This window comes from Nelumbo lutea, chromosome 2, assembly GCF_056320005.1.
Source record: "Nelumbo lutea isolate HS-2025 chromosome 2, American lotus-T2T, whole genome shotgun sequence".
NCBI lineage: Eukaryota > Viridiplantae > Streptophyta > Magnoliopsida > Proteales > Nelumbonaceae > Nelumbo > Nelumbo lutea.
Genome location: NC_142685.1, coordinates 6,947,118 through 6,963,783, shown reverse-complemented (window position 1 = coordinate 6,963,783; position 16,666 = coordinate 6,947,118). Strand labels below are relative to the sequence as shown.

Here is a 16,666-nt window from a genome sequence, read left to right as displayed (position 1 = left end):
ATGGACTGTTGCTGTTGTGTTTGCTAATTGGTTTCAAATCAGACTTATACTGGTTTCATGCACATATACCGTGAATACAGATTAGTTCTATACTGATCTTTGATTGTGATTGATAGTCCAAGTGCTGTTCTTCGACTGTAGTAACCCTATTTTTTGAGACTACTGGTTCTTGAACGAAATGGAGTTTGAAAATCAGGCAGAAGGCAGTTCTGGGAACAGCAGTTATGGTAGTGTTTCTGAGACAGGCTTTCAGATTACAACCGTAAGATTTGATGGATCAAACTATTTGGAATGGGCCCAATCAGCCATGATGACTATTGAGGGAATGGCTAAATTAGGGTGTCTCTTGGGAGATATGAAAGAACCTTCCAAGGGAGACCCCATTTATACCAAGTGGGTCCAAGAAAACTACTTGGTTATGACATGGCTGTGTAATTCTATACAACCTCATATCAACCGAAATTACTTGTGGGCAAAGACAGCCAAGGAGATATGGGATGTTATGAAAGAAACTTATTCCCAACCCCTTAATGCTGCCAGAACTTATGAATTGAAATGTGAAGTGAACACTCTTAAACAAGGAGAGAAATTGGTTTCGGTCTACTTCTCTACCTTGAAGTCCCTGTGGCATGAGATTGATCACTTAGAGACTCTTGAGTGGGAGAGTCCCAAAGATGCACAGACCCACAAAAAGCAAGTCGAGACAAACAGGGCGTTTGAGTTTCTGGTAGGTCTGAATTCAGAGTATGATATTGTGTGGCAACAGATATTGACTAGAGATAGTGTGACTCTCTCTCAGGCATACTCCTTAGTGCTAGTGAAGAGACCAGGAGGAAAGTCACGATGCAACCTCAGCCTCTTACACCAGCCCTTGTATCTGTTAAACCCAAATCAGGAGGTGATTCAGAAAGGGACAGGAAGAAGGAAGATAAAAGAGATGTGGTATGTGAGCATTGTAAGAAACCCAAACACACAAAAGAAACATGTTGGAAACTGCATCCTCATTTGGTCCCGACAAAGTTGAGAAGCAAGAAGGGTAATGCTCATGTGGCCATGAAAACTGATTCGACATCCTCGTCTGGCACAAGAGGCACACCTTTAGAGACCTTAGATGCAGTTCGGGCTGCTTTAATATAGTTGGAAAAGGAAGTTGGGAACTCAGCTCAACCACCGTCGTCACCATCAGCCCCTGCCACATTTGCTTTCACACATTCAGGTACTCGAGCCTCAGCCTACCATGCCTCAGCTCCAGGTACTACTGAACCCTATTGGGTAATAGATTCAGGTGCATCCGACCATATGACTAGCTTGCCGTCATTGTTTACCACTTATCATTTGTCTTCTAATAGGGATAAAGTATCTATTGCCGATGGTTCTCTTGTCCCCATTTCTGGCAAGGGTGACATCAAGCTATCGGATACTATCTCCTTGTCTTCTGTCTTGCATGTTCCTAATCTTGATACTAACCTTCTTTCAGTTATTAGTATTACCAAACATATGAATTGCTCAGTAACTTTCTTCCATGACCGATGTGTTTTTCAGGACTTGGAGATGAAGAAGATGATTGGGACTGGCTGTGAGACAAATGGGATCTATCTGCTCGAGAAGAGTCAGTGGATAAGAAGTCACTTGAGTATGTTGAGTTGTCCCATATGAAATGTGAAAGTTGTGAGTTTGCTAAACATTGTAGAAAATCTTATTCATTGAGTAATAAAAGGAGTAATAGTTCTTTTGATATTGTGCATACTGATGTTTGGGGGCCATATCACATCCCTTCTATGAGTGGGTGCAGATATTTTTTGTTATTTGTTGATGACCATACTCGGTTTTCTTGGGTTTATCTTATGCGTTCACGAGATGAGGTTCCCGCCCTGACCCAAAACTTCCACCAAATGATCCTAACCCAGTTTGATGCCAAGATCAAAGTTCTTAGATCTGATAATGCAAAGGAATACTTTGCTAAGCCATTGGCATCTTACCTTCTTAATCATGGGGTTATCCACCAAAGCACTTGCCCTCATACACCTCAGCAGAATAGGGTTGCAGAAAGGAAGAATAGGCACATCTTGGAGGTGGCTAGAAGTATTATGTTTTCCTCCAATGTCCCTATTCGCTTCTGGGGTGATGCTATCCTCACGGCGGTATATCTTATTAATCGGGTTCCTTCTCAGGTTCTTTATATGAAATCTCCTTTTTCCCTTCTATACCCAAATGAGGAATTGTTTACTGTTCCCCTTAAAACATTTGGTTGTACCTATTTTGTTCAGCTTCTCGGACCCCATCACTCCAAGTTCGAACCAAAGGCCTCCAAATGCATCTTTCTTGGTTATGCACAAACTCAAAAGGGTTATTGCTGCTATGGTCCTGTCTCAGGGAAGAAGTTTGTCTCCATGGATGTCACTTTCTTTGAGGAGGCACCCTATTATTCTCGGGTTTCTCTTCAGGGGGAGCGTAGTGGGGGTAGGGTTAATACTTTGGGGGCTGTTTCCTTACCTATTCCATTGGGTGATGAGGGCTGCAATAGTGAGGGTGGTCAGAGGGATCAGGAGTTGAGAGTCTATCACAGGTGATGCAGGCAGGTTGATCCCGGTCATCAGCAGTCCAGGCCAGCTCCAACCTCTTCTGCCGCTCCAAGTCCAGGTATTACAGTCCCAGGGCCCACAGAGACTCCTTCCACTGTTGCCACTTCACCTGCTGCAGACGACCTTGACCTTCCCATTGTCGTCCGTAAAGGGAAACAGCATTGTACCACATCTACAGCCCACTGCATTTCCCAGTTTTTATCCTATGGTCGCCTATCTCCCTCCTACAGGTCCTATCTTACTTCCGTTGCCAATGTCTCTATTCCAAGAACAGTGCAAGAAGCCCTATCAGTCCCGGAGTGGAAAGATGCAATGCAAGTTGAAATGAATGCCCTGTTGAAAAATAATACCTGGGAGCTAGTTGATCTGCCCAAAGGAAAAAAACCAGTTGGATGCAGATGGGTATTTACTGTGAAGCATAATGCGGATGGCTCCATTGAGAGGTACAAAGCTCGGCTAGTTGCAAAAGGGTTCACCCAGACTTATGGTATAGATTACTTGGAGACCTTTTCCCCGGTAGCCAAGATGACCACCATTTGAGTTCTATTATCTCTTGCAGCAAGCCACACTTGGCCTTTGTACCAAATGGACGTTAAAAATGCTTTTCTGAATGGAAACCTGCAAGAAGTTTACATGCGGTTGCCTCCTGGATTCTATGATACAGAGACAGGTAAGAAGGTCTGCCGGCTCAATAAAGCATTGTATGGTTTGAAGCAGTCACCTAGAGCTTGGTTTGATAGATTCAGACTAGCCCTTGGGAAGTTCGGTTATGTACAGACCCAGTCAGATCATACATTGTTCATCAAGAGGGTGGAGTCCTCTCTGACACTACTTGCAGTATATGTTGATGATATTGTGGTGACAGGAAATGATAGCCATGAGATTGAGTCCCTCAAACAGCTCCTTCATCAAGAGTTTGAGGTGAAAGATCTTGGTGCACTACGGTATTTTTTGGGTATTGAGGTTGCTAGATCTAAACAAGCGATCTTTGTCTCTTAGAGGAAATATGTTCTAGATTTGTTGGCGGAAACTGGAAAGTTAGGTATCAAGCCTGCGGATACACCCATTGAACAGAACCACAAGATTAGTGCAGAGAGTGGGGAGCCTCTTAAAGACAAATTTATGTTCCAGCGATTAGTAGGAAAGCTCCTATATCTCTGCCTCACCGGGCCAGATATCAGTTATGCAGTTAGTGTTGTCAGCCAGTACATGCATTCTCCTAGAACCACGCATCTTCTTGTAGTAGAAAGAATATTTGCATACTTGAAGAGATGCCCGGGTAGAGGTATACTGTTCAAGAACAATGACCACATGAAGGTGGAGGTCTATACGGATGTCGATTGGGCTGGGAGTATTGATACAGAAGGTCTACCTCTGGATATTGTGCCCTTGTGGGAGGTAACCTTGTCTCTTGGAGGAGTAAAAAACAGAGTGTTGTCTCCCGATCTAGTGCTGAAGCTGAATACAGGTCAATGGCTAACGGAGTGGCTGAAATTCTATGGCTGAGATCACTACTTGAGGAGTTGGGTATTGAGTATGAGAAGCCCCTGATGTTGTATTGTGATAATCAAGCGACTATTAATATAGCACACAATCCGGTGCAGCATGACAAAACTAAACATATTGAAGTTGATCGACATTTTGTACGAGAGAGGGTCTCATCACAAGAAGTGTCTCCCATACATCACATCCAACATGCAGCTAGCGGATATCCTCACCAAACATATACCAAGGAAGAAGCTAGAGGCGGATCTATCCAAGTTGGGAATGATAAACATTTATTCCCAACTTGAGGGGGAGTGTAGAGAACAGTGATGTGGGCCCCACAGCTATGGTCCCACTGTGTTCGTAGGGTAGAATGTGTTCTAGTCATCCTAGGGTTAGCTGGTGGTCAATCGGTTATTTCAGTTTTATTTTGTTCTATTTGTTATGTAAATACTAAGGGCAGATCTATCCTTTCCATGTAATGAGCATAACCTATAAATACAACATAGAAGTGGCGGTGGCAAAATATTCAGATTTTGCCCCTCCTTTCAACCCTTTGTGTTCTACAGTTCTCTCTTCTCTTTCTCTTCTCTTCTCTACATTTTCCTTCTATTTTCGAACCTGAAATCTATTAGGGTTCAAGGCTGATAGCAGTCTTGAACTTCTACACAAATCATATGAAACAAACAAGGTAGAAAGATTGGTCATATAATCAAAAGCACCTGAATCGATAATCCAAGGGATCTTGAGATTACCTAACATGGTTGCATGACTGGCAGAAGCCTTTATACCTGAATGAGCAAATGCAGAAGAGGTTGAATTCCCTGAAGGGTTGGAAGATGAAGTCACACCCTCTAGGTGACTGATCATCTTCCCAAACTTCTCATATTCTGCTTTCATGGCTGCTAGCTATGCACAAGCAGACATCTCTCCAGTATGGTACTTGTCACTATCCGGACCAGCAGCCGCATTTGCCGTCCCTACCCTTTTACTGTCATGCTTTTTCTGAAACGGAAGATGAACAAGGTCAGGATGTAATTTCCAGCACTTGTCTTTAGTGTGTTTTGGCCTTTTGCAGTACTCACATACAACCTCTTTCTTTCCAGAGCCACTACAAGTCCCTGCAACTCCTTTGGGTTTCACTCCCATATTAGCAAAGTGATCACTTATACCAGCCCATTGAACCTGGACAATCCTTTTGCTCTCTTCACTACTTACCAATGCATATGCTTGTGACAATGAGACACTCTCCTTGGATAAAATATTTTGTTTTGTTATATCATACTCTAGGTTTAATCCGGTTAAGAACTCAAACACCCTGTTTCTTTCAACCAGTATCTTGTAGGTCTCTGCATCATTAGTGGTGTCCCAGGTTATAGCTTCTATCCAGTCTATTTCTTGCCACAAAGACTTCAAGGTTGAGAAGTATACAGATAATGGTTTCTCCCCCTGTCTCAAATTCTTCATGTCACTTCTCAACTTGTAAGCTCTAGCCACATTTAGTTTTTGGAAATAGGTTTCAGCAACACTATCCCAGATTTCCTTCGCTGAATTCATCCATAGATAGTGTTGGCTGATCTGTGGCTGCATTGAGTTCACAAGCCACCCAATAACAGTGTAATTCTCTTGCATCCACTTCTCATAAGATGGATCATCTTCTGGGGGAGCCTTCTTGTTCCCGGAGATAAAACCCCGCTTTCCTCTACTACATATATAAATCTTTACCGATTGTGACCATGCTAGATAATTAGTTCCATCTAGCTTGATTGTGGTCACAGCCAATAAAGAGTCAACAGGAGCTCCCGGAACCTGTTCGAATTCAGCAACATTCTTGTTTTCAATCTCTGATGAGTCCATCTTTTAACCACTTCAAATAAGATTTCAACCAACTTCAAACAAACAACACCGGATGAGGATGAACAAGGGCTGTGTTAAACCAGCCTCAAAGCAGCAATACACAAAGCTGAGTCACACCCGAAGCTGTGAGAACCAAAAAGACAGAAGCAGCACCTTGTTGACTGCACGAGACACCAACCAACTTGGTTCGGCCTTCAAGAATAAATCAGAAAACCTCCAAACACTGTGCACCCAGTCCAAGCTCCTTTTCTAAACAGAAATTCCAGGTACTTGCCAAACAGTACCCCAAAAGTGCAGAGAACAGTCCGTACTGATGAAGAGACATTTTTACAAACACAGAGTGGGCAGTAGAGAAGACTACACTGTCAAAGATGAAAACAGCCCAAAGAACAGTCTGTACAGGGGCCCAAAAACAATCCAAAAGAAACAATAACCAGCAGTAGTGATTCCAGAGGAATTTTGGCAACTTGACAGTCCAGAAAATAAATGAAAAACAACCCAGAAATCTCTGGATTAAACCAAACCAGAGGATAGCCGAATAGCTGTACTGTTTCCAAAGAAACTTCGGACTTTTAACAGTCCAGAACAGTAAAAAAATAACCCAGAAACAACTGAGCACAACTTACAATCTCTGATTTAAGCTCCAAATCAGAAACCGACCTGTTTTCTCTGATTCTTCCTGGTCACCGGGCCACTCTCCAAGAGATTTGAATCTTGGGCACCTTCTTCAATCTCCAATGACCTCCAAGAATCAGGCGACACAAGCTGAAGCTTCCAGCCCTAGAACAACTCTCATGTAGTCGGCTGGACAACACCTACATGAGAGCCCAAGCCAAGTTCAGGCCTGCTCTGATACCAAGAAGAAAAACAGTCCTTGAGAATAGAGGACTGTTTAAAATAAATGCAGAAATCAAGAACCAGCAAAAAATACTTCTTCTAAGAATAGAGGGTGAAGAAGAAGATGGCGGCAAGAAAGGGTTCGGAGAGAGAGAATTTCGAACCTTGCCCTCTTCTCTTACACACTAACACTATTTTATTAAGTTAACCTTGAATAATTTACAAGAAGGCCCTCAGTTGGGCAAGAAATTAAAAGAACATACTATAGAAAGAATGGGCCCAGAATAAGGCCCACTACAGAAAGGAATACAAACAGTAAAAAAGGATAAACAACTTATGGGCCATTCGGCCCATCTTCTCTACATCTTTTTCACCGATTACAAAAAATAACATGAACTTCTAAAACAGGTTTCCACCAAAATAAGTCCTAAAACTACTAGAACTCTAATTCAAAAACTCAAGTAACCCAAAAGGTAGAAATCCCATCACAGATTTATTAACTGTCATAAATTGGCCATATTCAATTGGTCATGAAATCTTGATGCTGGTGGATAACTAATGTAAAGAACACTGATGTGGGCCCCACGGCTGTGGTCCCCACTGTGTTCGTATGACAGAACATGTAATCTTTGTTAGTTATATCAGTGTTAGTTGGTAGTTATTTCAGACAGCTTGTTATTTCAGCTTACTATTGTTTTATTTGCTATATAAGCATTAAGGGCAATTCTGCCTTTTTCTACAATTAGTGAACATAACATATAAATATGAAGAGTGGGGCGGCAGATTCATTAGATCTGTCCCTCTCCTTTCTAAACCCTTGTGTACTTCTGCTTCTCCTCTTTTCTCCTTCTTTTCTTCTTCTTTTCTCCATCCGAAACCTTTTTGAATTCAAGACTGACTGTAGTCTTGATCAACTACTACTAACTAGTATCCAATCAAATGGAACCAAATCAAGTCAAAATTTAGGCCGCAATTTGAGCGAAAAACATGAGACAGCTTTCTCTCCACTTCATGTTTAGGCCTAAAAAATTGCAAAACACATTGAGTTATCATCTCCTTTACATCCTGCATCACATTTTCAGCAACTCATTTGGTTCAAGACCTTCAGGTTTTTGGCCTAGTTTTGATTTAATTGTGGAGTGTGGACAATGTATAAAAGAATGTTTCTGTTTTTTTTTTTTTTTCTATAGTGAGAATCACATTCTTTTTCTAGGGTTTTTTAAAACACTCCCTCAAACTTCTCACCTATTGTTTTTTTTTTTTTCTTTATAAAATACTACAAGAACTTAAGCCATCAAAAAGAACCTCACCCCCAAATTACATATGCTTTTCCATACCCAACTTGTGGTGGCTTGGTTGGTAAGTTCTCTGGCTAGTTGTAGCAGAGACTTGGGATCAAATCCCATTGTCACCAGGGTTGGGGGCGTTTATGGGTATGGAGGATGGGCTACCCCCATTGTGTGGCCCCATGAAGCCAAAAAGACACCTCAAAAAAGAAAGCATACAAGAAATAAAATATTAAACGAAATTCGGACATTAATTGCAGAGTTTGAAACATAAATGGATTGAAGAACATGCTACATTACCTGAATACAGACCATGGTTGGTGAAAAAAAAGAACCCAGTTACAAAAGATCGAATATGTGATGGATAAAGAAATGGATCAAACCACAACAGAAATGCTATTATTTGTACCTCCATCTGATGGCGGTGGAGGAATATCTCTCAAAACTTCCTCCATATGTTTTGAGCTCTCAGGGCTAACTATGCGAGCTACAAGACCCTCCAAGATTTCACCTTGTACCTTGACATGATCTTTTGATCCTGTACATTGATTCCAAGAGAAAAAGCAACTAAACCTAATTATGTTTACTACTAACATAAAAAGGAAAATGGAAACTAGCTTCATTAACCTGAAAGAAGAGGATAAAGAACGAAAACTGATTTAGTAAAAATTTTAGTCAAATGTTAAGCTTCAAAAAAATACATAGATTTTGAAGAATCAACATCATACTAAACAATTTCCTTTTTAATTTCAATTATTGATCGATGGAGATTATTCGGTCTCATTTCCTCACTTTTGATTATGAAAGCAGATAAATATTTTTTTTTAAAGGTAAGGTAATTTTATTAAATATCATATAAAATACAAAGGGCCCGACTGAAGGGCTACATACCAGACTTAAAGGCCCTACAAAGATTACAGATCAAACAGACTAGTAGACCTCAACTGGGTGCCCAGCACCCTGACCTGCAGACCCTTAGCTGTGGCAGTCCAAGAGACCAGTTTGCCAAAGCAGATAAAGATAATTGTACTAGCATAAGAAGAAACAAAACACTCCAAACCAGTATTTATGGACCACATAATATAGTTTGGAGGAATTGTGAATGAAGTATCTTTTAGAAAAAAAAAACTATTCTTTCTCTTCACTTCTTCAGTGGTTCTTGCACCCCTACAAGAATACACTTTGCTGTTATTATCATCCTTCTTTGTTCCACTGCTGTGGCAGTCCTTTTTCATAGGATCGTGTTCACTTTGATTGATGTTGTTCCTGACTCTCTTTTATTTATTAAGACATCAATTTCACTATCAAACATGGAAAAACCTGGCATTTAAACCAACATGAAAAATAGTAAGGAAAAACAAAACAGTACTTTGGATTCTTAGTTTCTTAGACCAAATTTCACTTAGAGGCTCAACCTGGAACAGATATATCAGCAACTTGATCAAGAGCTCTGCATATAGGTGTTGCAGTTCCTTCCTCACATAATGCATCATATGCAGCAAAAAAAGAAGTCACAGATTTCCTTCAGTAACCAAAAAACAACAATCAGAAACTAAGAACTTTGATCTGATAAAATAAATTAGCATTTCAGAACAAGAATTTTTTTTGTGAAAGTTAAGAACAACTTTTATCTCAAAGTAAACTGGACATCATTTTAAAAAACAGTAATCCATAGTGTTTTTATTGTTTTGCTACATCACCTTCCCAGGATCAATCATCACCATGTTTAATGAAAACCAAAGGAAAACGTTCTTGTTTCAAAAGAAGAACTAGATGAAAAACAAACTTGGGGATAGAAAAAAATAGGAAACCATAACTTCAAAGAAAGCCCAGCCACTTAAGTTTAAAATATTAGCTTTTATCACCTAAACCATATATTGATTCTAAATCATTGCATAACGTGTGAGAAGGATGATGAGGGATATTATTACATCTTTTCATTATGGTGGAGTAATTAGTGATTTATCTTCCCAACTTTGGTGGCTAAGAGAAACTTTCTGATGCTTCCATTTGCTATATGTTGGATTATTCCAAATGAGCACAAGAAAGAATCTTTCAATATGAAAAGAGCGATCCTAATTATTTCTATGTATGGTAACTTCCATTTCTTTTAGTCATCCAACATAGTAAGAAAGTTGAGGAATCTCAAATAGGAATTCCTTGAAAAGGATCAGAATAAAGTCATTCTATAAATCATTTTTGTGTACCCATCATTATACTTTCACACTTCCTATAAATCCATCTGGCAGTTATTTATTGGGGAAGGAAGTCAGCATTAGTGTATTACCAAACAATCAAGATTAATTGGGATTAATACACGCTTTCCAGCATTTGCATCAATTTTAGTTACAAGTAACACCATGATTTATATCAGAGATCCTCACCTTGTTGAGAATAACCAAACATGATTGGTAGGTAGGCGCCATTTTCTACAAAAAGCAATTATATCAGGAGTAGAGTAAAATTTTGGTCTCCCATTTCCCAATTCTGTGACTGCTGTTACCACAACTGCTCAGAAGAAAGACAGTTTGCAAGCAATTAGATAAATTATATTAAAGGGACAATTCCATTCAGAGAATCCTAAAGACAAAAATTCAACAACTTGTTAATGGAAACAATTCTTCCAAATGGATTTACTAGCCCCTGCACCCAACAAAACCCAAACAACCCATGGAAACTAAAAAAAAATATGGAAATGAGTAAGTCTTCTCCCCTTTACTTGTTGAACTCCAGGCCGAATGTTCTATTAGAACAATTAACTTGGGACTCTGCAAACAAATGTGAAAGAAATACAAAAACAGAGCATAATACAAGTAATAAAGATTTCAATCAACTTCCTTATTTACTGAAAACCCCAAGTTTTAACAATGATGGATCAAACATAAGCAGAAATCAAAGCTCAACAGTTCACATGTCAATATAAGCAATCAAGAGTTGTATTAGAAAAAGTTTCAGCACAAGAAAACAAAGACATGAAAAGAAAACTTTGGGGCCACTCGCTTCTCCTTTCTATTTAACGCTTTCAGGATCCTAACAACTCCCACCAGATTATAACCACAAACTGCCAACAGAAGTTCCCTAGTGTTGGCATTTTTTATTATCTATACTACTATATCAAGCAAAGAAATCTTCCTCTTCTCAATGAGACTCCATGTTGTAAATCTGTTAGTATAAGCCACAGGGGTCTTTTTGTCCTTTTACCTTTCTTTTATTTTATTGTAAGTTGTCACATCTGTTGCCCTAGTGTATATTCTAGTTCGGGTGCCACCAGCTTGACTTTTTGGTGCCTTTCCAATCTCTTTTCTTCTCTTCTCTCTTCTCTTCTTCCCTTTCTTCAATTGACCTGATCTGAGAGCTCTTTTTTCTTACTCATTCCTTTTTTCTCTTGGTCATAGGACCAAGGTGAAGTACCCGTGGTACTCTCTGTGACAGACAGGTGCTGTGAAGAGGTGTTTGGAAGTGTATACCTTCCTTTTTCAGTACTGTGGATCATGGGATCCTTCTTATACTAAGGTATGTACCGTTTCATTCATGCTAGGAGCGTGCAGTGAGCATTGAATGTTACAGCAGGAGTTTTTTGTGAGACTGTATGCCTATATTCATGAAGTAAGGAGACTGATTTTCAGTTAGGCTAGGGTTTTTGGATCTCTATTCCTACCAGATGTCCTTGAAACTCTTTGCATGGAACTAGTTTGGTGATTTTTCTGTTTGGAAATCTGCTGTCTTCCCTTTTTTTCTATGTGCTGTTACAGCTTTCTGGTGAGGTTTGTCCTCAGTTACAGCTTGTCTATGGCTTCTTGTGGTGGTTGTTGTTCCTTGAAAAATGGCCACTGAAGATTCTGCATCTTCCGGTGTTACTTACTCCCATGGAAACCTGAATGTAGGAATGGACAGCGTGCATTTCCTATGGATATTACTCCCCTTTATGGGCTTAACTACTCAGAGTGATCTAAAGGAATCAGGTTGTATGTCACAGCTAGGGGAAAAGCTGGTTACTTCAACGGGGAAGTTAAGGAGCCCAAGTCTGGGTCAGCTGAACATGACAGATGGGACCAAGAAAATAGCATGATGATGTGCTGGTTGTTGGGTTCCACGCTGCCTCATGTACAAAATAACTTCATGTAGGCAGACACAACTTGTGAGATTTGGGAACAAGTTAGGCAACTTACTCTGAGCAGAGACACTATACGAAAATCTATCAACTATAGGCAGAGTCCTCTACTAGCAAACAGGATGACCATAGTCTATATGTTTATTACTCAGCTCTTACCTCTGTCTAGGAGCTGGATCACTATTAGAATATAGCATGGAAGAGTGATGATGATGCCAAAGCTTATTAGAAGCTTATGTCCCAACAGCATGTCTTTTCTTTCCTTTTGGGGGGTGAATCCCGTCTATGAGTCTCCCCATGTTCAAATTTTGGGAAGTAGTGAACTTCCCTCAGTTCAGAAGGTGTATGCACTGGTTCAATCAGAAGAGAGTAGAAGGAACTTGATGAATTCTTCTGAAGGGGAGAGCCAAGTGCTTTATTTGCAAAAGGGGGCAATTATGGAGGGAAGAAAAGTGACTCTATGAAAAATGATGATAAGGATAAATTGTGGTGCACACATTGTTATAGGTCTAAACATACCCAGGAGACTTATTGGAAGCTTATTGGGAAGCCCAAGTGGGCTTTCAAGAATCAGGACCCCATAAAACCTGGCCCAAAGAGGTATAATTCTGCAAATTTGGCCACTCAAGAGTCTCAAAATAACAGCTCGACTGCAATTGTGGTGCACACATTGTTATAGGTCTAAACATTCTTATAGTTCTCACCCTAAGGAGGACGTTATCAATTCCTTCCATGATCACCTGGAGTTGTATGGTAGGACCCTTCAATAGATGAATAACTCGGGCCCTACACCTTCTACCTCGTTTGTGTCTACCCAAGTTCTTGATTCCCCTTGGATCATTGACTCAGGGGCTGCAAACCATATGGCTGGTAAGTCAAATTTATTTCAGTCTTATACTCTTCTTTCCAGTGGGTTAAAGTGAGATTGATGACCCAATAGTCATCCCCAAGGAATACAACCCAAGTTACAATGAGGCCCAATATAGTTGCTGCCTTGCAGCCCCTTGTTTGGCTAAAGTATTTTCTAACCCATTTGCACTCCTCCTAATTCACCTAAAACCAGTATTTATACCCTTTGCTAACCTTTCCAATTCTCAGAAGATATGCTTAAGGGTCCATGGGACATGTCTGTTACATTTTGCCCAAGAGAGTACAACTTTTGAGTACCCCTCCACTTCCACCTGACGAAAACCCAATTTCTTTGCCAATCGGAGGCCCTGTAATAATGCCAATAACTCAGCCTTTGTTGAGTTTGTAATACCAATTAGCCTTGAATATAGAGCCAATATCTTCCATTCTTTATTTCTGATTGCTCCTGCCACTCCCGGGCTGCCCATAGAGCTTCCATCAAAATTCAATTTCACTTTGTTTACCTCTGGTGGTTTCCACTCAAAATTCGTATCCCTCTCTCTTGGTCTTATGCTCTCTAACACTCTTCATGTTCCTAAAATTCCCATTAATTTGTTATCCATTAGCAGTATTTCTTAACCCTTAAACTATTATGTAATACTCCTTCCTCAGTCTTGTTTTTTTCAAGATTTGACCTTCGAGAGGAAGATTGTTAGAGGCAACATGGTCGATGGTCTCTACATTTTGGAGAATTAAATTAGTCTTATGGCATTGGCATCTGTGAGTCTTTTGAGTCAATTTGTTTGTCAGTCAAATGAAAATCAAGTGTTTGTGTGTCATATTTACCTCGGTCACCTATAATTTGAGTCCTTGAAAATTTGGTTTCCAGAGTTGTTGAAGTCTATTTCTGTTTCCAATTTGCAATGTCAATCATGTCAGTTGAGTAAGCATTGTAGAACAAGTTTTCCTTCAATTAATAGAATACCAATTTCTCATTTCCATATTGTGTTTTTTGATGTTTGGGAGCCTATGACCATAACTAGTGAAGGTGACTATAAATATTTTATTAGTTTTATTTATGACTTTTCAAGGTATACATGGATATATCCTATGCATTCAAGGGATGAAGTACTCGAGCTTGTGAGAGATTTTCAATGCATGGTTTTCACTCAATTTCATAGTGAAATTTAGATTTTCCAATCAGATCTAAAGAATAGTTCCATCGTGATCTCATTGAATTCATTGCCTCTCACAAATCTCTCCACCACCAACTCTTATGCTAGGAAACCACAACAAAATGGTAGTGCAGAGCAGAAGAATCGCCATCTTCTTGAAGTAGCTCAGAGTCTAATGTTGCATATGAATGTCCCAAAAATGTTTTTGGGTTGATGTTGTTCTAACTACTACTTATGTTATTAACCACATGCCATATAGATTATTGAGGCTCCTCGTCAACTTCTATTTCCTCACCCCCCCCCCCTCTATTTTTTATTCCCTTATGTATTTTTGGCTTTTGTTGCTTTGTCCATGATCTATCTCCAACTCCAGGTAGGTTTGATTCCAAAGCTATTCCTTGTATCTTCCTTGGCTATCATTTCTCTCAAAAGGGTGATAAGTGCTTTGACCCGGTTTCCCATAAACATTTTGTGTCCATGAATGTGTCCTTTTTTTAATCCACAACTTTCTTCCCTGCCTCTCTTTTGGGGAGAATAATGTGGAACAAAGGTAGGTCTGACAAGTCCATCTTCCTTCTATCCCAAAATCCCAAAACCTGCTCCTTTCTGTATGTTTTTTAGGCATTGTAAGGATCAGTGGAGTTCAAAAGGTATGGATTATCCTAATAATGTGCATCCAACATCATCAAACTCTTTGGAGGCAAATTCTCCTCAAGCACGTACTCTTATTCCTCATAATACTTATGATCCTATTGCCATTGATGATAATCTTGGCATTCCTATTGCTCATAGAAAGGGTGTTGGGTCGTGTACTACTAAACACCCAACCTTCCCCGACCCACATTGTTGGAAAACATATGAACCTTATGTATTAGGTGTTGAATTTAATAATATTTTGAATTTTATGTGAAGGATAATTGATAATCTATGTGTTTTTTACATGTCTTAATCAAATAATTGGAAATTTTGTTGTTTGTTCATGTTATTTTACTTATTTATTGCCTATATATAACACCAAATAATAGGAATTAGATGCAGGTTCTAAACCCAACCCACCCTACACTTGAAGTAGGTAGGATAGGGTCAGGGAGGGTTTTGCATCTTCATATGTAGGGAGGGTTTGGATTCTCAAAATACAATCCGTTACGGGTTTTGGGGCAGGTATAAGTTTGGAGGTTTAGGAAGGTGGGTAGGGTTTAGAATTTACAAAATCCACTGCGAACCCACCCCGTTGCCATCCTTACCTATAAAAATGTTTCACCTTCTTCTTGGGCCTTTTTGTCTACCATTGAGAGTGTTTCTATTCCCAAGAATGTTGCAAAAGCTTTATCTATACCTGAATGGAAAAATGTAATGAAGGAAGAGATTTGTGCTCTTCATAAAAATAATACTTGGTAGTTGGCAGGTTCCTAAAGGCAAAGAGCCAGTAGGGTTTAAATGGGTATTCAGAGTAAAACTCAAGGTAGATAGCGCAATGAAAAGACACAAGGCAAGGTTAGTAGCAAAAGAATACACCCAAGTGTATGGGGTTGATTATGCTAAGACCTTTTCTCCAATTGCCAAGATGAACTCCATCCAGATTCTCTTGTCATTAGCTGCTAACTTTGATTGGGAACCTCACCAATTAGATATTAAAAATGTTTTTCTACATGGAGATTTGGAAGAGGAAGTGTATATGGTTCATCCACTAGGATTCTTGCAAAAGGAAGTGAAGGAAAAGTTTGCAATTTAAAGAAATCCTTGTATGGTTTGAAGCAATCATCTAGAGCCTGGTTCAATAGGTTTAACTGGCTCTCCAACAAATTGGGTTCAAGCAATTCTGGTCAAACCATACTCTCTTTTTCAAGAGAGATCAGGAAAAGATTGTAGTCCTCATAGTGTACGTGGATGATATTGTTATTATAGAAAATTACAACTCTAATATCCAAGCAGTAAAAGGATTTCTTGCTTCACAATTTGAAGTCAAGGATCTAGGTCCCCTATGTTATTTTCTTGGAATTGAGGTTGTTCGTTCACAAAAGGGTATCTTCATTTCTCAAAGGAAATACACTCTAGATCTATTGCAAGATTCAGGTAAATTGGGGGCAAGGCCAGCAAACACTCCCATTGATGCCAATCATAGACTTGGTGACTGTGCTTGGAAGCGTGTAAAGGATGTTAAGAAATTCCAAAGTTTGGTAGGAAGACTCCTCTACTTGTTAATGACTCGACCGATATTGTATATGTAGTGGGGGTTCTTAGTCAGTTCATGCATGCTCCTAAGACTTCACATCTAGAAGCTACGGAGAGGATTCTCAGATACATAAAAAAATATCCAAGGTTGACATATTGTTTAAAAAGCATGCTCACTTGAAGGTAGAAATGTATACTAATGTTGATTGGGCAAGTTCAATTGATGACAGGAAGTCAACCAATGGATATTGTACTTTTGTTGGTGGAAATTTAGTCACTTGGAGGAGCAAAAAACAGAGTATGGTGGTCAGA

At 39.6% G+C, this 16,666-nt stretch overlaps 1 protein-coding gene across 1 annotated transcript in view; it reads right to left on the bottom strand.

The window, feature by feature from the left end:
• LOC148868323 (tRNA ligase 1-like) overlaps positions 1-16,666 on the bottom strand; it is a 139,351-nt gene that overhangs the window by 101,895 nt on the left and 20,790 nt on the right. The window contains exons 7-9 of the mRNA XM_088968420.1: positions 10,432-10,555; positions 9,463-9,569; positions 8,457-8,585 (exon numbers count right to left, since the gene is read on the bottom strand). Of these exons, the coding sequence (XP_088824546.1) occupies positions 8,457-8,585; positions 9,463-9,569; positions 10,432-10,555 (360 nt within the window). The remainder of the gene's footprint in view (positions 1-8,456; positions 8,586-9,462; positions 9,570-10,431; positions 10,556-16,666) is intronic.